Consider the following 20,963-nt stretch of genomic DNA (forward strand, 5'->3'; position numbering starts at 1 on the left):
GGACACCAGGCTTGATGGACCTTTGGTCTGTCCCAATATGGCAACTCTTATGTTCTTATGTGAGGTAATTCTAGGACAGTCAAGCCTTTGTGACATCACTGATGAGGTTGGCTCTTAGGCATTGGTGGAATGAGACAGTATGACATCACAATCTCAGCTCTGGAATGTTGCTAGTATTTGGGTTTTCCCTGGTACTTGGGACCTGGGCTTGATGGACCTTTGGTGCGTCACAGTATGACAATTCTTATATTCTTTCAAAGAACTGTGTTAAGATGCCCTACAGGTGTGGAAAGATGCTCTGCTATGGATCAGGGGGAGATACCAACATATTTCAAGATGGCAGCATCAGTTAGGGGATTTTGCGGAAAGCAGGGTTGCCTCAGGTTCACTGGGCCACTAGGAAGTTCTGCCAAAGGCTCATTTGAGATGAAGTTTGGCACTCTCTCCTTCTGCACAATATCTAATCTCCTGGTATTAGGGAAGATAATCCAAAAGGAATCTTGGTTCAATTTGAGGAATTTTTGGGAAGAACATATAACACTTTCTTGTCATTAGAGCTCTTCCCATAACGCTGTGGAAGCAGCTCAGAGGGTTAGATAGAGCAGGTCAACACTAGGAAGCCTGATTTACACGGAGACCGCTAGAGTCAGGTACTCGATTCACACCATTACCTAATATCTACCTTCAGCCTTTTGAGCTGATTACGTCATTCTTTAGGGGCAGAAATATAGATTTTCTCGTTTAATATATGATATTGCTGAAGGGCTGTCTGGTAAGATTACATTACATTACATGAGTTTTTATGAATCGTTAATATGCCCCAGAAGGAGTCCAATGCAATTTACAATTTAGAAGAGCCTGGCCATATCTAGGAATTATATTATTTCATTAGGGTTCATGACACAGATAACTTGGTTTGTGTTCAAGTAGGCGTATGATTATGGCTTATGGTTTGGAGACAAAAGATATTCCTCTTTACAGAAGATCTAAAATTCTACAATAGTGTAGACATCCCTGATAGTGTTGAAAATATGAGAAAGGACCTAGTGAAGCTTGAGGAATGTTCTGAAATTGGGTAGCTAAGATTTAATGCTAAGAAATGCAAGGTCATGCATTTGGGCTGCAAAAACCCAAGGGAATGGTACAGTTTAGGGGGTGAAGAACTTTTGTGCATGAAAGAGGAATGGGACTTGGGTGTAATTGCATGTGATGATCTTAAGGTGGCCAAACAGGTTGAAAAGATGATGACAAAAGCTAAAAGGATGTTTGGGTGCATAGGGAGAGGAAAAAGGAGGTATCGATGCCCCTAAGGGAGACTCTGGTGAGACCTCATTGAGAATATTGTGTACAATTCTGGAGACCGCACTTTCAAAAAGTTATAAAAAGGATGGAGTCAGTCCAGAGGAAGGCTACTAAAATGGTGTGTGGTCTTTGTTATAAGGTATACGGGGACAGACTTAAAAATCTCAATCTGTATACTTTGGGGGAGATCTAATAGAGACATTGAAATACCTATGTGGCATAAATGTGCAAGAGTCTCTTCATTTGAAAAGAAGCTCAGAATGAGAAGGCATAGAATGAGGTTAAGATGTGATCAAAGGAAATACTTTTTGACAGAAAGGTTGGTAGAAGTGTGGAATAGTTTCCTGGTAGAGGTGCTGGAGACAAAGACTGGGTCTGAATTCAAGAAAACTTGGACCAATCAGGGGTGTCCAATGTCGGTCCTCGAGGGCCGGAATCCAGTCGGGTTTTCAGGATTTCCCCAATGAATATGCATGAGATCTATGTGCATGCACTGCTTTCAATGCATATTCATTGGGGAAATCCTGAAAACCCGACTGGATTGCGGCCCTCGAGGACCGACATTGGACACCCCTGCTCTAAGGGAAAGGAGAGGGTAGTGGATGACATGTTTGGCAGACTAGAGAGGTTATATATGGTCTTTATCTGCCTTCATTTTTCTATGCTTCTGTCATAAAATATGTGGGGACAGATTTAAAGCTCTGAATATGCAATATTTAGAAGAAAGGTGGGAGAGGGGAGATATCATATGATAAGAATAGCTTTACTGGGTTAGACCAATGGTCCATCAAGCCCAGGTCCCTAGTACCTGGCCAAAACCCAAGGAGTAGCAACATTCCATGTGGAATCCCCAAAGAGTAGCGAGATTCCATGTGGAATCCCCAAAGAGTAGCAACATTCCATGTGGAATCCCCAAAGAGTAGCGAGATTCCATGTGGAATCCCCAAAGAGTAGCAACATTCCATGTGGAATCCCCAAAGAGTAGCAACATTCCATGTGGAATCCCCAAAGAGTAGCGAGATTCCATGTGGAATCCCCAAAGAGTAGCGAGATTCCATGTGGAATCCCCAAAGAGTAGCAACATTCCATGTGGAATCCCCAAAGAGTAGCAACATTCCATGTGGAATCCCCAAAGAGTAGCAACATTCCATGTGGAATCCCCAAAGAGTAGCGAGATTCCATGTGGAATCCCCAAAGAGTAGCAACATTCCATGTGGAATCCCCAAAGAGTAGCAACATTCCATGTGGAATCCCCAAAGAGTAGCAACATTCCATGTGGAATCCCCAAAGAGTAGCAACATTCCATGTGGAATCCCCAAAGAGTAGCGAGATTCCATGTGGAATCCCCAAAGAGTAGCAACATTCCATGTGGAATCCCCAAAGAGTAGCGAGATTCCATGTGGAATCCCCAAAGAGTAGCAACATTCCATGTGGAATCCCCAAAGAGTAGCAACATTCCATGTGGAATCCCCAAAGAGTAGCAACATTCCATGTGGAATCCCCAAAGAGTAGCGAGATTCCATGTGGAATCCCCAAAGAGTAGCAACATTCCATGTGGAATCCCCAAAGAGTAGCAACATTCCATGTGGAATCCCCAAAGAGTAGCGAGATTCCATGTGGAATCCCCAAAGAGTAGCGAGATTCCATGTGGAATCCCCAAAGAGTAGCGAGATTCCATGTGGAATCCCCAAAGAGTAGCAACATTCCATGTGGAATCTCCAAGGAGTAGCAACATTCCATGTGGAATCCCCAGTGTAGCAACATTCCATGTGGAATCTCCAAAGAGTAGCAACATTCCATGTGGAATCCCCAAAGAGTAGCAACATTCCATGTGGAATCCCCAAAGAGTAGCAACATTCCATGTGGAATCCCCAAAGAGTAGCGAGATTCCATGTGGAATCCCCAAAGAGTAGCAACATTCCATGTGGAATCCCCAAAGAGTAGCGAGATTCCATGTGGAATCCCCAAAGAGTAGCAACATTCCATGTGGAATCCCCAAAGAGTAGCAACATTCCATGTGGAATCCCCAAAGAGTAGCAACATTCCATGTGGAATCCCCAAAGAGTAGCGAGATTCTATGCTATCGATCCAGGGCAAGCAGTGTCTTTCTCAATAACAGACTATGGACTTTTCCTCCAGGAACTTGTCCAAACCTTTCTTAAAACCAGTTACACTGTCCGCTCCTACCACATCCTCTGGCTCCAGAGCTTAACTATTCTCTGAGTGGAAAAAAAATTTCCTCCAATTGGTTTTAAAAGTATTTCCCTGTAACTTCATCAAGTGTCCCCTAGTCTTTCTAATTTTTGCGGAGTGAAAAATCGATCCACTTGTACTCGATACGAAAGAGATGTTTAAATACCTTACACAGAAGGTGAGTCTCTTCCATTGATAGGAAGCTCTGGAAAGAGGAGGTGAAATGGGGACAAACTCTTCATGGAAAGGGTGGTGGGGGGATTTGTGGAGATGAAAACTGTATCGGAATTCAAGAAAGGTTGGCACAAGCCTTCACTGGTTGTCTCACAGGGTCCCTGGATCTGTCTCTCAGTTTTGCACCTGAGTCTCCGACAGTCTCTCTCAGGGTCTGCATAGCATTCTCTGGCTGTCTCTCTCTCTCTTAGGCTCTGCAGCTTCACCTCTTTCCCGTCCTTCCCACTCACCAGGGTCTGCTGGTACTGCAGCGCCCGCTGCTCTGTCCCGTCCCCTCCGTCCATGGCTGCGGCTCTTTCGGACTCTCCGACCGCAGCCCTTAGCTCAGCTTAGCCCAGTCCGGCCACGCCCCCTCCCCGGTGCTTGGCTCCGCCCCGCAGTGCCGGTCTAGCTCCTCGAAGCTCCAAGCCTCCCTGGACCCGCCTCCCGGAGACTCGCCCCGCCCTGCCCCGCCCCGCCTCACTGCGCTAAGCCTCTGCAGCGCTTGGTCCCGCCCCTTCCAGGCTCCGCCTCCTCAGGACAAGGCTCGACCGTGTTGCAGCCCCTCCTTCCCGTTCCTAGTGCTGATGCTTTTCTATAGCGCTACTAGACATACGCAGCGCTGTACGTTCTCCTGGTACTGATGCTTCCCCTGCTGTTGCTTCTGTTGTGTGGGGTCTCTACCCTCCCCTCCTCCCCCTAGTACTGATGCTGCAGTGTGTGGGGTCTATTCTCTCCCCTTCCCCTGCTGGTGATGCTAATTGTGCAGGGACCCTTCCCTTCCTCCTTCCCCTAGTACTGATGCTGCTGTGGTTGTGTCGGGTCTCTACCCTCCCCTCCTCCCCCTAGTACTGATGCTGCAGTGTGTGGGGTCAATTCCCTCCCCTTCCCCTGCTGCTGCTGCTGCTGTTGTTGTGTGGGGTCTCTACCCTCCCCTCCTTCCCCTAGTACTGATGCTGCAGTGTGTGGGGGTCTATTTTCTCCCCTTCCCCTGCTGGTGATGCTAATTGTGCAGGGACCCTTCCCTTCCTCCTTCTCCTGGTACTGATGCTGCAGTGTGTGGGGTCCATTCCCTCCCCTTCCCCTGCTGGTGATGCTAATTGTGCAGGGACCCTTCCCTTCCTCCTTCCCCTAGTACTGATGCTGCTGTGGTTGTGTGGGGTCTCTACCCTCCCCTCCTTCCCCTAGTATTGATGCTGCAGTGTGTGGGGTCTATTTTCTCCCCTTCCCCTGCTGGTGATGCTAATTGTGCAGGGTCCCCTCCCTCCTTCCCCTGGTACTGATGCTGCTGTGGTTGTGTGGGGTCTTACCCTCCCCTCCTCCCCCTAGTACTGATGCTGCAGTGTGTGGGGTCTATTCTCTCCCCTTCCCCTGCTGGTGATGCTAATTGTGCAGGGACCCTTCCCTTCCTCCTTCTCCTGGTACTGATGCTGCAGTGTGTGGGGTCCATTCCCTCCCCTTCCCCTGCTGGTGATGCTGATTTTGCGGTATCTCATCCCCTCTCCCCTAGAGCTGATTGTGATTGAGCAGGGTCCCCTCCTCTCCCCCTTGTCTCTCAGTTCCAGGCTCCTTGTTTGTAAACTGTCTACAGCTCTTGCTCACGCGTGGAAGGCCTCTAACTTCAGCCACACAAAGCCCCTTTGTATGCACATTCCTTCCATGCACTTTTCATACTTTAGCCTGTGGGTGTCCCAGCCAGGACCTTAGCTAGGCCTCAGCTTTTGCTAGAATCTGTACACAGCACATTGGGTAGCCCCAGCCTAATTACCCCTCAAGGTGCACAGGCTTCTCCTGAACAGTGTTTTGAGGTGCAACACCCCAGATCCAAGGTTCAGACAGAATAGGTCTACTCTAAGCCCTCCCTTCTCTTCTTCCCCAGCTGAGAGCTGAAAAAGGATTATTGCCCTGCACCCCCATGCTACAGGGGCTCCAGGCCTGTTGGAAGCTCCCTAAGTCTCAAGTGTTACAAAAAAGAAGTAGCAAAGCCTTTCACTAGCAGCTCAAAGGCTTTCAGAAAGAGGAGAAATAAATCAAGAGCAGCAACCTGGGACTTCACCTTCCTCACTGCAGGGCAGAGAAGTCCAAAAGAGCTTTGGAAAACAAATGCAGAGTCGCCTCCCAGGAAAGGTTTGCTTTTGGGCTGTTGTACTCATAGACGGACTCAAAGCAATAACATGTCACCCAACACCCCTGCAGAAAAGAAAGGGGAGAGCCTGAGGGGGGGGGGGGGGAAGTACCAAAGGACCTGCACCCAAAACAGAGAAAGATAAATGCTGCATTGCTCCAGGTTCCCAACCTATTAAACTATCAAATCATTTGAAATATTTCGGTGTTCGTTTGGACTCTGCAAATTTCATCGGTCGTGAAATCCTGCTTCTTTTCTTTACACAGGATTCGTTCTATCCACGCTTATATTGATAAACTGTGTTTTGAGTCTTCATTTATGCTTCAAAGCTTGACTATTAAGAAATTGCAAACTATACAGAATATGTCCATATTGCTCCTATTGTAAAGGAGTACCATTGGCTACCTATGAAATTTCATCTTACCTTTAAAGCACTACAATCCGGTCAATCTGATTTGTTCCTTGCAGGCCTACTCATAATTTGCGTTCGGCATCTGCTCATCAAATGGCTTTGCCTCTGGTTCATTTGGTGCGATTGGCTTCAACGCGTAACTCTGCTTTTTTTGCATCTGTTCCTAGTTTATGGCATTCTCTTCCACTTGTGATTCGCTTTGAGCTTTCTTAAGTAAGATTCAGATCAATGGCTAAGACCCATCTCTTTGGTCTAGCTTTTCCATGAAAATATTGGGATAGGGTCTTCTCTTGGGCAACTATTTAGACAATTTAGACTTTAATCAATTTTGCGTTCCTTTCTCTTTTTATTATTTCAATCGATCTGCCTTTTATTTCTAAGAATGGGACATCCAATCAAATATTTTTTGAAGCAGCAGCCACTTGAAAGAAGATGATGTTGATATTGGTGGAAGATTGAAGACAAAAAATGGCCTCATTGTTTGGACTCCTTTTAAATGTCCAACACCACAGCCTCCAGATGCTTTTCGCTTAACAATCACATCTTCAGGATTCAGCAGACTAACTCCGTCAGCAAAGACCTTCATGCCAGAGGTTGACACCCAGTTTGGTCAGATACTGAATCTCAGGTGGAAGCATCTTATGACACAGTTTACGATGTTTTTGGTCAATTTTCTTCTTCAAGTTATAACCAAGGATTAACTTGTCCCCTAAAAGCTGCCATGGCTGCATGGATGAGTCTTTGATAGCATTGGCATCCACAGCTTCACCTCCATCAATACAAATTTTTAGCAACATTTTATTCTTCTTTTTTTAATTTCTAAACTGTGCTGTTGCTAAATTGAAGTGCGGTCAAAAATGTTGATAAACATTGTAAATCGAGAAAGCAGTAAATGAAATCCCTTTCCCTTGTCCCCTTGGTAACTTATGCATAGCCTAACTTATCCTACAGCTCAGAACTACAGTGGGCATGCCAACCATTTTAGCAGACTGGCAGCGTGAGCAGCTCTGCATGCCACAGAGTCACTCCAACGTATAGGCGGGTCTTTGCCGACAATCTAGAATTCTAGTTTGGCTTTCACACAATTTGGCCGTTATAAAACATTGGTTTAGTGCTCATGTTTTGGCTCTCCCAAATGTCTTACTCTTATTCCCAAAGGGCATCATTTGGATGTGGTCTTCCCAACCGGCTTTAGGACTGACACAGTGATGCAAAGCTTATGGAATCATTAGCTGCATTACAGATCGCAGATTATTTGGAAATCAGAGATGCGCTCAATCCTTTTTAAACAGGGGTCAAAAGTTATTTTAGTACAGAAGGAAGAGAGATCGTTATGTCAAAATTAATAAATTGTTCTTTTATAATTTGATTTATCTGCTGTGTTTAACACTCTCCAAGTAGATCAATTTTCCTGTTATCTGAAGTTTCCGAACTCGGTATTTCAGGACTGGGGTATCAATTGATTCAGGGAAGGTTTGTTGCTTTTTTAACATCTGTATCTGAGTGTCATTTCACTCTCTCGTTCATGATAGATGTCTATTTTGAATGATAAGGTTTTAACTTTTCTGAAAACTCAAGAGAGTATCAGGAGCTTTGCAGTTCGTGTTCCCTCTTATTTAAAAGTGAGTTGTGATAATACAAAGGTTTTATGGTTTAGTAATTCTTGACTTTCCCTGTCTTCTGATCTTTCATCACCAATAGAGTCAACACCTAGAATGTCATCATCTCTGAATTGTCAGATAAATTATAAAGAAATATTTGATAAAATCCATCAATTGCGATCCATTAATTCAGGTTATGATTCTCCCTTATTTAGATTACTTCAATGCTCTTTATTCAGGTGTCAATACAAATGTATTTAAAACAAAATCTGTAGACATGTTTAAATTGCACAAATACGAAAGGGTTTTGATTGGCTTGCATTGAATTTGAATTAGTCTGCCTTGTTTACAGGTGCTCTAGAGAGAGATGACATCTGAATATCTGATCAATTTTCCCATTTCTTAGTTTATCTCCCCCCCTCCCCCTTTTTACAAAACTATGATAGTGGTTCTTAGTGCAGGCTGCCATGTTGAATGCTCTGTGCTGCTCCCAACACTCATAAAGTGTGATTGTATATGATGATCTTAAGGTGGCCAAACAGGTAGCTAGGATGCGAGATTGCATAGGGAGAGGTATGGCCAGTAGGAAAAAGGAGGTATTGATACCCCTGTATAAGACTTTGGTGAGACCTCATGTAAAATATTGTGTACCTTCAAAAAGATATAAAAAGGATGGAGTCGGTCCAGAGGAAGGCTACCAAAATGGTGTGTGGTCTTCGTCATAAGGTGTATGGGGACAGATTTAAAGATCTCAATCTGTCTACTTTGGAGGAAAGGTGGGAGAGGGAAGATATGATAGAGACCTTCAGTCTGTCCCACTATGGCGAGTCTTATGTTCTAATGGCAGAGTACTTGAGAGACACCATCGATACAAGACTTTCTCCCTTTCACTGGCTTTTATTTCAGCTTCAATAAATACACTCTTCAATAATTAATCTTTCAACTCACACAGAAAAAAATCAAAGAGTCAAACGTGGGCAAGAAAAGAAATGAACAAAGGCCACTACATCACAATCTTCCTCCTCAGGGTGCCCTGTGGGACTATGGTTTTACCCTCTGTCATGCTGCCCTGCAAGTGGGGCCTTTACATCTCTCTTCCCCAGACTGCCTGGCGGTGAGAGGTATTAAACCTTTTCCTTCCCATTGCTCTATTTAGGGGCAACATTTATCTCTTCTCCTCCCTGCATGTGAGCACCTTTACACCTCCCCTAACCCAGGTTACCCTACCTTTCCCTCTCCAAGTTGTATAGCGGGGAGGGTGATCGTTATTGTTTCCTGTTCCTCTCCTCCTCCACAAATCAGCCTCCTTTCTTCCCCATGTTGCCCTGTTGGAACCTTTATATCTCCCCTCCCCCAGACTGCCCTATAGGGGGCTATATCCTCTCCCTCCTTAGGCTGCTCTGTAGGGTATGGGTTTACCTTCTCTCTTCCTCCATGTTGTCCTGCAAGTGGGGGCTTTTCCACCTTTTCTCATGATGAGGGGTGTTATGTCTCCCCTCCCCAAAGTCATCAAGGGGATGGTTATTCCTTCCCTTCCCCTCCCTTATACCTCCTTGCTCCACTGCTTCTCCCCTCTAGACTTTGACATGCCAGTCGGTTCTTTCTTTTTCTCATTCAACCCTTAAGTTATTCTGCAGAGGTTTTCCCCCATCAAACCCTTAAGGTCATCTTACAAAGGATTGTGGTCCTCCTCGTTTTTTCCCCAGTACAGCCAACAATTTCTGTCAGAAAGGACATCTTGAGTTGGGCCTGGTTTATCCTATTGCATTCTGGGAGTTGTAGTTGTTGTTTCCTTTGGAAAAACAGTACCTACAAGTCTATGCAGCCTGATGGGTATGACCAGGAAAGGATTAGTCTACCCTTTTTGAAAAGGAATTGATGGTGGCCCTCCTAAAGCATGTCCAGGGGAGGGGAGAGAGAGTTGTCTCTGTGGAGGAAAGTGCCCCCTAAAGGGGCAGGGTGGGGGAGTGATGAATGCTGAAGGTGGAGAGCCCTTTGGGGGAATTTACTGCATCCTATAGAGGATACCCCTATAGGATGCTAGTTTGAGTGTGTACTTGTCCCCATATACACTCCCTGGCTCTTTCTAATGTACATACATCTCTCACACGGAGCACAGAGACTCTGCATGTGTGTCTGAATCACTTAACACAGAGATTGCGCAATACACTCTATTACAATGCAATAATATTGTCTTCAAGCATGAACACACCACACACATAAGTAAAGGTCCCAATGAACATTGAAATAAAGATTTGCTTCCTAAACTACAAGAACCAACCCTAACATCCAATACAGAAGGTCTGCAGGCACTATAAAGGGGTTGGGACTTGATATACCATTTTTTCTGTGTGGTTTACACAACCAAAGCGATTTACATGGAGCAATGAACTGTTAGGTGACTTGTCCAGAGCCCCTGAAAACAAAAGAGGAAGCCACATCGGGATACACAGAGGCCGTAGCTGCAGAGCAGAATTGCAGGTATCTGTGCAAGAAGGCGCTCGTTTGCAAGGCCACACGGCTGGGGGATGGACAGGTTTGCAAAGGGCTTAGACAGGAGTCACGCAAGGGGCTCACAGAGGAGGAAACTACAAGGGGTCCCTGTGCAGGGCTGTGAGTGAAGCTGAGTCAGGATGCATCGCCTTGCACTGGAAGCGTTTCCACACGCAAGTATTGGACTCCTCCAAGCGTGTTTGAATTCAGGAGGAAAGCAATCGCAGGGCTCTTCAGCTGAGAAATTCAGTGTTGCATTTTTGGGAGATCTTCCTTTCTGTGCTGGAGGCTGTTGCTTTTCTGGCTTCGGTCTCTTTCCTGCTGTTCTCTGCAGCAGTTCAAAAGCGTCTCTTCTAACAGAGTATGTCTGTTCATGCAGTCACTTTACAGCCCCAGAGACACAGCACCCCCCCCTCAGGAAGAGCTGGAAAATGGCATAAAAGCCTCACTCACATTGGAGGAGGGTAGTCCTTCATTTCTCTTTTACGCAAGAACCTCTTGGGGACCAGGTCATCGGCTCCAGCTGCCTCTCTTCCCTTCTGCTTTTAACTTTTCCTGTTCTTCATGTGAAAAGCTGTCTGTACAGAAAAAGCGGAGAGGCACATTTAAAAAGTAAAAGACATGAAGTGGACAGACACAGAAAATGTATGATCCCCCCTCCCCCTGGTGCTGTGGACAATGATGTCCAATGAGACACCTACCTACATCTAGACTCATAAAAGTTACAGGGCAATTAGGAAAGTTTCAAAGATCTACAACCAAAATGATAAAGGGGATGAAATTCCTCTCGTATCCAAAAAGACTAAAGAGGTTGAAGACTTGAGAGAAGCAAGTTGCAGTAATCTAAGCAAGAGGTGATGAGAGTGTGGATAAGGGTTTTGGTAGTGTGCTTGGAAACGAGAGGTCAAAGAAGCGACAGGCTTTAGCAGTTTGTTGGATGTGAGTGGAGAAAGAGAGAGAAGTCAAAGATGACCCCAAGGTTGCAAGCTGATGAGACAGAAAGGAGGAAACTGTTGTCTACAGAAATAGAGAATGGGGAGGGAGGTTAAGGGTTCCACATTAGGAGTCAATGCCCAGGTGTCATAGTTGAGGATACATTGAAATCCTCAGCTTAATGTGCAGCTGCTAAGAAAGCAAATAGAATGTTAGGAATTATCAGGAAAGGAATGGAAAACAAAGATGAAAATATTGTAATGCCCTTGTATTGCTCTATAGTATGACCACACCTCGAATACTGTGTGCAAAAAAGATATAGCAGAATTAGAAAAAGTACAGAGAAGGGCGATGAAAATGATAAAAGGGATGAGATGACTTCCCTATGAGTAAAGGCTAAAGCGGCTAGGGCTCTTCAGCTTGGAGAAGAGATGGCTCAGGGGGCATATGATGGAGGTCTATATAATACTGAGGGAGTGGAAAGGGTAGAGGTGAATCTCTTGTTCACTCTTTCCAAAAATACTAGGATTAGGGGGCATGCGATGAAGCTACTAAGTAATAGATTTAAAACAAACTGGAGAAAATATGTCTTCACACATGTAATTAAACTCTGGAATTTGTTGCCAGAGAATGTATCATTTAGCTTAGCGGGGTTTAAAAAAGGTTTGGATAATTTCTTAAAAGAGAAGTCCATAGGCTATTATTAAAATGACTTGGGGAAATCCATTGCTTATTCCTAGGATACGCAGCATAAAATCTGTTTTTCTCCTTGGGATCTTGCCTAATGTAAGAACATAAGAGTTGCTATACTGGGACAGACCGCAGGTCCATCAAGCCCAGGATCCTATTTCCAACAGTGGCCAGCCCAGGTCACAAGTTCCTGGCAAGTTCCCAAAGAGTAAACAGATTTTATGCTGTCTGGTACTTGTGATCTCAGTTACCTTATCAAGTTTCAAGTTTATTTTTATTTTGATATATCTACATAAAAAATGAAAAGCAAAACATAGTTGACGAAGGGTATCGATAATACAGACATTGGAGAGAAACTAGGCACAAGAGGTAGGGAGGAGATACTAGTTACATTGGTTTCCTAATAGTAAGAAATGAAAACAGAAGAGGATGAGACAATAGGGATGGGAGACTGTGTCTATGCTGAAGGGAGCAAAGTGTGAAAGGAGGAATTATTTAGAGACAGCATCTTTATATAGAAAAGCTTTAAGGTTGGATTGAAAGTTACTTTCTAAGGTAATGGGGAAGGGCATTCCATAAGCTTGGAGCTGTAACAGAGAAGATTGTTTTCCAGGTGTCGTAGAATTGATGGGACCGAGAGGAGATTCTGTTCGGCCGAACGACGTGATCTGGAGGGGGAATATGGCATTAGCAGACGGTCAATGAATGCCAGTGTGTGTTTAGATCTTGTTTTAAATGTAAGCAGGAGAATTTTTGTAAGTTCTCCGATGATTGACAGGGAGCCGGTGGGCATTTTGTAGTACCGGTGTGACATGGTCATACTTTTTTTTCTTGTGTATAATAATCTGAAGTCTTCTCATCTCCTTTTGAGTAATCCCTTGGTAAAGGGAATTACAATAGTCTAGATGAGATATCACTAGGGAATGGATTAGAAAATTTAGTGATTGGGGTTCAAGAAGAGTAGCTATAGAGCAAATCATCTTTAGTTTGAAAGAGCATTTCTTAACGACTGTGCTTATTTGTTGGTGAAAAGAAAGTTTGTTGTCTATCCTAACCCCAAGTTTAATCATGTTATGTAATTCGATTGGTGTTGATTTTATACAGATAGGGATCGTAAGGGTTTCATAATCGTTAGTAGGAAAGAGAAGTGCCTTGGTTTTAGTAATGTTAAGAGAGAGCTATTGGTTTATTTTATCTCGTTTGAGAGAAATGTCCTGTATATCGCTAGTTACATTTGGTTGAATTGGGAGAATGAGTTGTATGTCATCTGCACGCACACATGTACCTACCTTCACATATGTGCATGCACAAGCACTGACCTTTGCACTTGGAGCAGCATCTGCTTTCTGCTTTCATGTTGCTGTTACAAGTCACATTGGAACAATCGTGTCGCTGGCACTGGGTAACTCCCTCCTAAAGAGATCAGAGTACAAGGATCATCTCAAGCAGATACACATTATAGACAGGGCAAGACTGTTAAACAAACCAATTTCTCCACTAGGTAACATTTTCTCAAGAGGGAGCTGTATATGAAAAAGACTGCGTGATACTAAAGAGAGGGGATTCGTCTTGCAACTTTGCAACCTACTTCCATGCCGTTTGATATATTTTGAGCTGGAATTAATGGTGAATTGTTTTCCAATTAGAAAGTCTAGAATACCTAAAGGTTCAGAGAGAATTCAACGAGCTCCACAGGAACCTGAAGGGCCTTTAGCTGTTTCGGCTATTCTGGAATCCTCAGAGACGGATATCAGGAAACCCATGGAAATCCCCAGGAATGGGGACCAAAAAGTCTTTAATGGGGATTGGAGGTGACAGGTGCCAGATTGTGTCCCCATGTACACCCTGACTCAGAAAAACCTCAGCTTACAAAAAATGGAAAGAGAAGCTCACCTCGATGAAAACTGATGCATGTGTACAGTAATTTTGGCAACGAGGGAGACCGCTTTTGTTGATTCGTTTCAAGTGTTTTGGCAGAGTATTTTCTCCACTGAGCTAGTCTTATCTGAGTGACTTCTTCTTTCCCTGCCATGCCCGTATTTCCTGCATTATATTGCAAATGCTTTCTGACTTTATCTGTTTTTAAGTCCATTCTTCTAATTTGTATTTTATCTGTATCCCATGTATTAGCTCACCTTGTTGTGAACCGCCTAGAACTTTTCAGTATGATGGTATATAAGAATAAAATTATTATACTACAACTACTATGATAGCAGCATTTCGAGATGAGGTCTGGATAAATTGCGCAGGTTATAATCTCAATCTCGAACTCTTTCATAGATTCCAACCATTAAAAACTGAAGTTGATCCTCAGCAATATCGTTTACAAAAATGGTTAAAAAGAATGGTGGAACAGTGCCATAAACAGGACCGCAAACGCTGAGAGCAGATCAAGCTGTAGGTCAAGTTCAGTCAATAATAATAGTTTATTTTTCTATACCGCCAAACCATCCGTTCATGGCAGTTTACACAATAATAATAATTACACTAAACAATTAGAAATACAAAGTCTTGTAACAATTATTATAAATGAAAATAACACAATTCAGAATAAAATACTAGATAGCAAAATACAGCCCTATAAAAACATAAAAGATAGTAATTACACAATACAAATGGATTATACTGAAATAAATAAAAATAGTCTGTTTGAACGAATGATCATAAGATCGTAGAAACTGACTGTAATAACAAATGTAAAACTAAAATCAATGGTGTGTTTTGTATTGTTTAAATAAATACGTTTTAAGATCTTTCCGAAATTGATAAGTAAGGGATGGGGAAATGACAGCATTCAAACATGAATTCATTACTCCTGCTTGGAATGCCAAAGTCCTATCCCAAAATATAAACCAACCGGATCTGCGAATGTTTTTCTTAAGAGTAAGAAATCTAAAATGGGAAGAAAGACCCAATAAAACTTTCAAACAAATGCAACCAAATTTGAATAACACTCTGGCCTCAACCGGCAACCAGCAAAGCTTTTGATAATAGAAATAATAATAATAATAATAATTTTATTTCTTATATACCGCTGTACCGTGAAATTCTAAGCGGTTTACAGTTGAAACAGAAGAAATGCATTAAGTAAGATTAATTAAGATGAAGAGAGAGTACTTAGAGTTCCCTGACTGTCCCAAAGGCTCACATTCTTGCTAAAGTACTTGAGAAAAATAAATTAGTTAGGTTATAAACATAGAGTAGAAGAAGGTAGGAAAACAGTTCATAGGAAAATTAATTTTGAATACGTTATACATTATATATTGTTCAAGGCGGAATACAAATTATAGGAATTACCAAAAGATTTGCGTAATAAAGATTATCTAGATAAATTTCATAACAGTGATTCATGTACATTACATGGTGTGGTAGAGGATTCAATTATGAAAATTACATATCAGGGAATCAAGTGATAAGAGAATATAGTGGAGAATATCAGTATATACGGTTTACAGATTGGAAGTTGCCTAATAATGACATAAGAAGTTTATTGGATAGTGTGGAAAATGTTTATATAGGAATCTAATAAACTAATATGATCGTGGTTTTTCAAATTAAAAATCCAACGAATTGCTGTATTTTGTATTATTCTTAATCGACTGATTGATTTTTTGTATGAGCCCAAGTAAATAATGTTACAGTAGTCCAATATTGAAAGAATTGCCGTTTGAACCAAAATTTTAAATGACATAAAATCAAAATATTTTCTAATGGTCCAAAGAACAATGAAGCATCTTTTAACCAATAAATCTGTATGGGCCTTAAATGATAAAGAGCGTTCTAATGTAACACCTAATATTTTTAAGGTGGGAACTATCGGATAGTTTTGACCATTTAAAAAGAGCATTGTTTCAGTAAATTTTTCATTAGAGCTAGCAAGGAAGAATTTTGATTTACCCGGGTTAAGTTTCAATTTAAATGTAGATTGTGTATGAATGAAAGCAATTTGATTCAACACTTCTGTTGTGAAAACAGTTAAAGGAATAAGTATTGTAATATCATCTGCGTAAATATAGAATTTTACTTGTAAACTATGTAATAAGTAACCCAATGGTGCTATAATCAGGGCTGCCCAAGTCCGGTCCTCGAGATCTACTGGCAGGCCAGGTTTTCAGGCTATCCACAATGAACATGCATGTGAGAGATTTGCATATCAAGAAGGCAATGCAGGCAAATCTCTCTCATGCATATTCATTGTGGATAGCCTGAAAACCTGGCCTGCCAGTAGATCCTGAGATAAACCTTGAGAGTGGGTAAATGAGAGTGGTGAACCCTGAGGGACACCACTTTCATTTACCCACCTGGTATGACCTATTTTTCAGGAAACCTTGGAACCCTTCCTGAAATTCCAATGGAATCCAAACCCAATAATAATATTTCATGGCCTACCAAGTCAATCACTGAAGCACCAACAAAATGTCCAAAACGAGAGGTAGATTTATTTTGAGACTTATTTAAAAGACAGGAAACGGCTTCTGTGATACATGTTGAGTTGGGACAAAGAAGGCTGCTCATCTCTTCTTACCTACTGAAAACTGAGGTCCCATGTGTGGCCGAAACTGACCCATGTTGCCTACTCCCTGCTTGGAACGTCTGTAACCAGAACTTTTCCAGTTTCAGGATGAACAATTGAAGAACGTACAATGAAACTGAATTCTGGCTCTGTGGATGGTTTATTTTGTTTACATAGTATAAAATGATTCTTTTCTTAAAGTCCATATTAAATAGGTTTTTCTTGCATATTTAACACAGTTATGCCCATTGTTGTGTATTAAATTTTAACGTGTTATAAGATGCATTTTATGCTTAGCTTGAATTTACAAGATCTTTTAAATGTGGGTTGGGTACGGGGATGGGAAAGAGAACTTTGGGGATGGTGCGGGCACAATGAGGGCAGTAACATAGCCAGACAGCCAATTTTGGGCAGGCCTGAGGCCAAAGTGGGCAAGCCTCTTTCTTTCCCTCCCTTCCCATCCCCCCAGCCTGTGCAGCAGTCTCTCTCTTTCTCTCCCTTACCATCCCTCCCCAGTCACTCTGTCTTTTTCCCCCTTCCCACCACCCCAGCCTGTGCAGCATTTCTGTTTCTCTTCAGATCACCTGCAGAGGTTCCTTGCTACCTACTGCCAGAAGCTGACTCAGAAGCCTTCCCTCTGACACAGGCCTCATCCGACCAGATCTGCCCCATGGCTAAACCCCAGAGGGAGGGAGCAGTATGAATATGATGGAAATGGAGTGGGGACCAATTATGTGTCTGTGCACAGCTCTGGTCTCCAATTAGCTCAGCTTTGATTGTTGTGTTTTCTGCTGCTCCTGATAAACAATGGTTATTTTGGTTTGTATTATGTGAGCCAGACATCCAGACAAATGAAAACTCGACTTATTGAGCACAAACGTTGGATGTCTGCAAAATAAAATGTTGGAATCGCTGGTGTCTCACAGTATGGAATTGCAACATGATTTTTCTTCTTTTTGTTGTGTGGTTTTGGAACAATTACCACCGAATGATCGATGGGGTAATCTTTCTGTGGAGTACCTCAGGGGTCTGGGAACTATTTTATTGGAAAATGAGGAATACTACTTACTTTCTTATACTTATAAAAGAATTTCAGACTGAATCTAAAAGCAAACAAGACCAAAGAGCTTTGGTTTCATCATTCAATCTCTTCTACTTATTTCATCAACTGTGGTGCTAACTGCCTTATACGTTGATACTACATCTAAGGTTCTTGGTGTCATTTAGACTTCTATCATTTGAGCCTCAAATTGTTAATCTGTGGAAGAAAACAATTTATACATTGAGACAGCCAAATTTAATTAGGTCTTGTTTCCATGATCATTTTGCTTTATTGATCTAAATGCACGCCTTTCCCAGCTAGATTATTGTAATTCTTCATACTTTAGTCTAAATTTTTGTTTAACAAATAAATTGCATTAGATTCAAATGACAGCAATAAGATTAGTTTGCAGGCTAAAAAAAATATGATAGCATTTCTCTGTTCTCCAAGAAAGTTCACTGGCTTCCAGTGAAAGCTCATTCTATTTTTAAAACAGATTGTTTAGTTTATCACATTAATTCTTCTTATTCCGTGATTCAACTTTTATCCTCTAGGATTCAAGATCTGCTTCTATAGAGGTTTCCTTCTGTCAGAGGTGGGCGATTTAGGTATCAATTCAACTCAATTTCTCTTTGGAACAGTTTACTCCAAATTGTAAGGAGAGAAGTGGGATATCTGAGTTTTTGGAGAAACTAAAAACCTTCTTGTACTTTGCTTGTTGAACTTGTATATTTTGTATTAAGGTCTTTCCATATTTTTACTGAGATATTGCAAATCCCCCCCCCCTACATTTTTATATGGAACTCTTGCTGTAAATCACCTTGAACCTGAGCAAGAACTAGGGCAATTGAGAAACTGCACATTAGATTAGATTAGATTAGTACTTACCATACACCAGCAAGAGACACACTTCATTTCTCCAAATGGAGGTACAAAGGGATGCCATCGCTCATTGTTCAGATACCAGTGTCTCCCAAATTTACAGGCTCTGGGAGCATCTGACTGCATCATATCTGAGAGCTCAAGGACACTTTTCTCATCTATGGAAATAATGGGAGAGAGAAAGTTCACTCCAGACCTTCTACTAGGTCAGACCAAAGGTCCATCAAGTCCAGTATCTAGTTTCCAACAATGGCCAACCCAGGTCACAAGTACCTGGCAAGATTCCAAAGAGTAAAACAGATTTTATGCTGCTTATGCTAGAAACAGGCAGAAGATTTTTCCATCTTAGTAATGACAGAAACCCAAAGAGTAGCAACATTCCATGCTACCGATCCAGGATAAGCAGACTATGGAGTTTTCCTCCAGGAACTTGTCTAAACTTTTTTTAACACCAGCTTTGTTACTGCCTTTCCTACATCCTCTGGTAACGTGTTCTAGAGCTTAACTATTCTTTGAATGAAAAAATATTTCCTCCTATTGGTTTTAAAATTATTTCCCTGTAACTTCCCCTAGTCTTTGTAACTTTTGATGGAGTAAAAAAACAATTCACTGGAAACCGTTCTAAACCACTCAGGATTTTGTAGACTTCGATCCTATCTCCCGTCTCTTTTCCAGGCTGAAGAGCCCTAACCTCTTTAGTCCTTCCTCATATGAGAGGAGTTCCATCCCCTTTATCATCTTGGTCATTCTTCTTTGAAACTTTTTTAGTGACGCTATATTTTTAGGAGATATTATGACCAGAATTGAATGCAACACTCAAGATGAAGTTGCACTAGGGAGCAATACAGAGGCATTATAATATTCTTAATCTTATTTAAAACCCCTTTTCTAATAATTCCTAGCATCTTGTTTGCTTTTTTGGCTGTCGCCACACATTACGTAAAAAGTTTCAGCTTATTGTCTCCAGTGACACCCAGATCTTTTTCTTGGTGAACCCTAGAATCTGGAAACTATAATCTGGGTTATTCATCCCAATGTGCATCACTTTGCATTTGTCCACATTAAATTTCATCTGCCATTTGGATGCCCAGTCTTCCAATTTCCTAAGGTCTGCCTGGAATTCTTCACAGCCTGCATGCATTTTAACAACTATGATGAATATAGTGTCATCCTCAAATATTAACCACCTCATTCGTCATTCTAGTTTCCAGATCATTTATAAATACGTTAAATAGCACCAGTCTCAGTACACTCACACGGCAGTCCAACAGATCCAGGACCTGTGCAGTGATCCTCTATTTATACCCTTCTATTCCCCTTTCCAGCAGCAAATTGTCCAATCCTTTCTTAAACCCCAGTACCGTACTCTGCCCTATTACGTCCTCTGGAAGCGCATTCCAGGTGTCCACCACACGTTGGGTATAGAAGAACTTCCTAGCATTTGTTTTGAATCTGTCCCCTTTCAACTTTTCCGAATGCCCTCTTGTTCTTTTATTTTTTGAAAGTTTGAAGAATCTGTCCCCCTCTGCTCTCTCTATGCCCTTCATGATCTTGTAAGTCTCTATCATATCCCCTCTAAGTCTCCTCTTCTCCAGGGAAAAGAGGCCCAGTTTCTCCAATCTCTCAGTGTATGAAAGGTTTTCCATCCCTTTTATCAGATGTGTCGCTCTCCTCTGAACCCTCTCGAGTAACGCCATATCCTTCTTAAGGTACGGCGACCAATATTGCCGATACAGCGGCAGAATAACTTCTTACGTCCTGGTTGTAATACCCTTCTTGACTATACCTAGCATTCTATTTGCTCTCTTAGCGGCCGCTGCGCACTGTGCCGTTAGCTTCATTGTCATGTCCACCATTACCCGCAAGTCCCTTTCTTGGGTACTCTCGTTCACTAACATCCCTCCCATTGTATAGTTGTACCTCGGGTTTCTGCTTCCCAGATGCAATACTTTACATTTCTCAACGTTGAACTTCATCTGCCATTTCGTTGCCCATTCCCCTAGTTTGCTCAAGTCCCTTTCAATTCTTCGCAGTCCTCTTTAGTCTGAGCTCCACTAAATAGTTTGGTGTCGTCCGCAAATTTTATTATCTCACACTTCGTTCCTGTTTCTAGATCATTTATGAATATATTAAATAGCAGCAGCCCGAGCACTGAGCCCTGTGGAACACCACTCGTGACCCTCCTCCAGTCTGAGTAGTGGCCCTTCACCCCTACCCTCTGTTTCCTACCACCTCCTTTCTCAGTGCACTTCAGCATCCCACTTTCTCCACCTTGATATCCTCTCATTGTCTCCTGGTAGGAGCACAATCAGAATCTCACCTCCAATCGCACATCATTCCTGTCTGCATTTTTTCACATTCAAGGTTACCTGCCAAGCATTCATGTCATGTTTCTCATGCTCACATATCTATGTGAACAGAATCATCTCATGGACCAGTCCCTGAGGAACTTCACTGTTCATCTTTCTCTTTCGAGAGATGACCAATTTTTAACCCAGAAATCCAAATAGATCACAGCTAGTGACTGCCCTCAATCTAATTCTCTAGCCATCCAATTGAAGAAA

At 42.3% G+C, this 20,963-nt stretch overlaps 2 protein-coding genes across 6 annotated transcripts in view; both read right to left on the reverse strand.

Annotated features, from left to right (window-relative positions):
- CLCN2 (chloride voltage-gated channel 2) overlaps positions 1-4,073 on the reverse strand; it is a 115,179-nt gene extending 111,106 nt beyond the window's left edge. The window contains exon 1 of the mRNA XM_033958753.1: positions 3,960-4,073. Coding sequence (XP_033814644.1) covers positions 3,960-4,013 — 54 coding nt within the window. The 5' untranslated portion in view covers positions 4,014-4,073. The remainder of the gene's footprint in view (positions 1-3,959) is intronic.
- A 4,545-nt stretch (positions 4,074-8,618) lies between these two features.
- CHRD (chordin) overlaps positions 8,619-20,963 on the reverse strand; it is a 147,376-nt gene continuing 135,031 nt past the window's right edge. For 4 of the 5 annotated variants that reach the window (XM_033959255.1, XM_033959253.1, XM_033959252.1 and 1 more), the window contains 3 exons: positions 18,406-18,557; positions 13,282-13,375; positions 8,619-10,917 (listed from right to left, as the gene is read on the reverse strand). In XM_033959255.1, the coding sequence (XP_033815146.1) occupies positions 10,850-10,917; positions 13,282-13,375; positions 18,406-18,557 (314 nt within the window). In that variant the 3' untranslated portion in view covers positions 8,619-10,849. The remainder of the gene's footprint in view (positions 10,918-13,281; positions 13,376-18,405; positions 18,558-20,963) is intronic. The other variant, XM_033959254.1, reaches the window with a different exon arrangement.

The sequence above is a fragment of the Geotrypetes seraphini genome, chromosome 9 (assembly GCF_902459505.1).
Source record: "Geotrypetes seraphini chromosome 9, aGeoSer1.1, whole genome shotgun sequence".
NCBI lineage: Eukaryota > Metazoa > Chordata > Amphibia > Gymnophiona > Dermophiidae > Geotrypetes > Geotrypetes seraphini.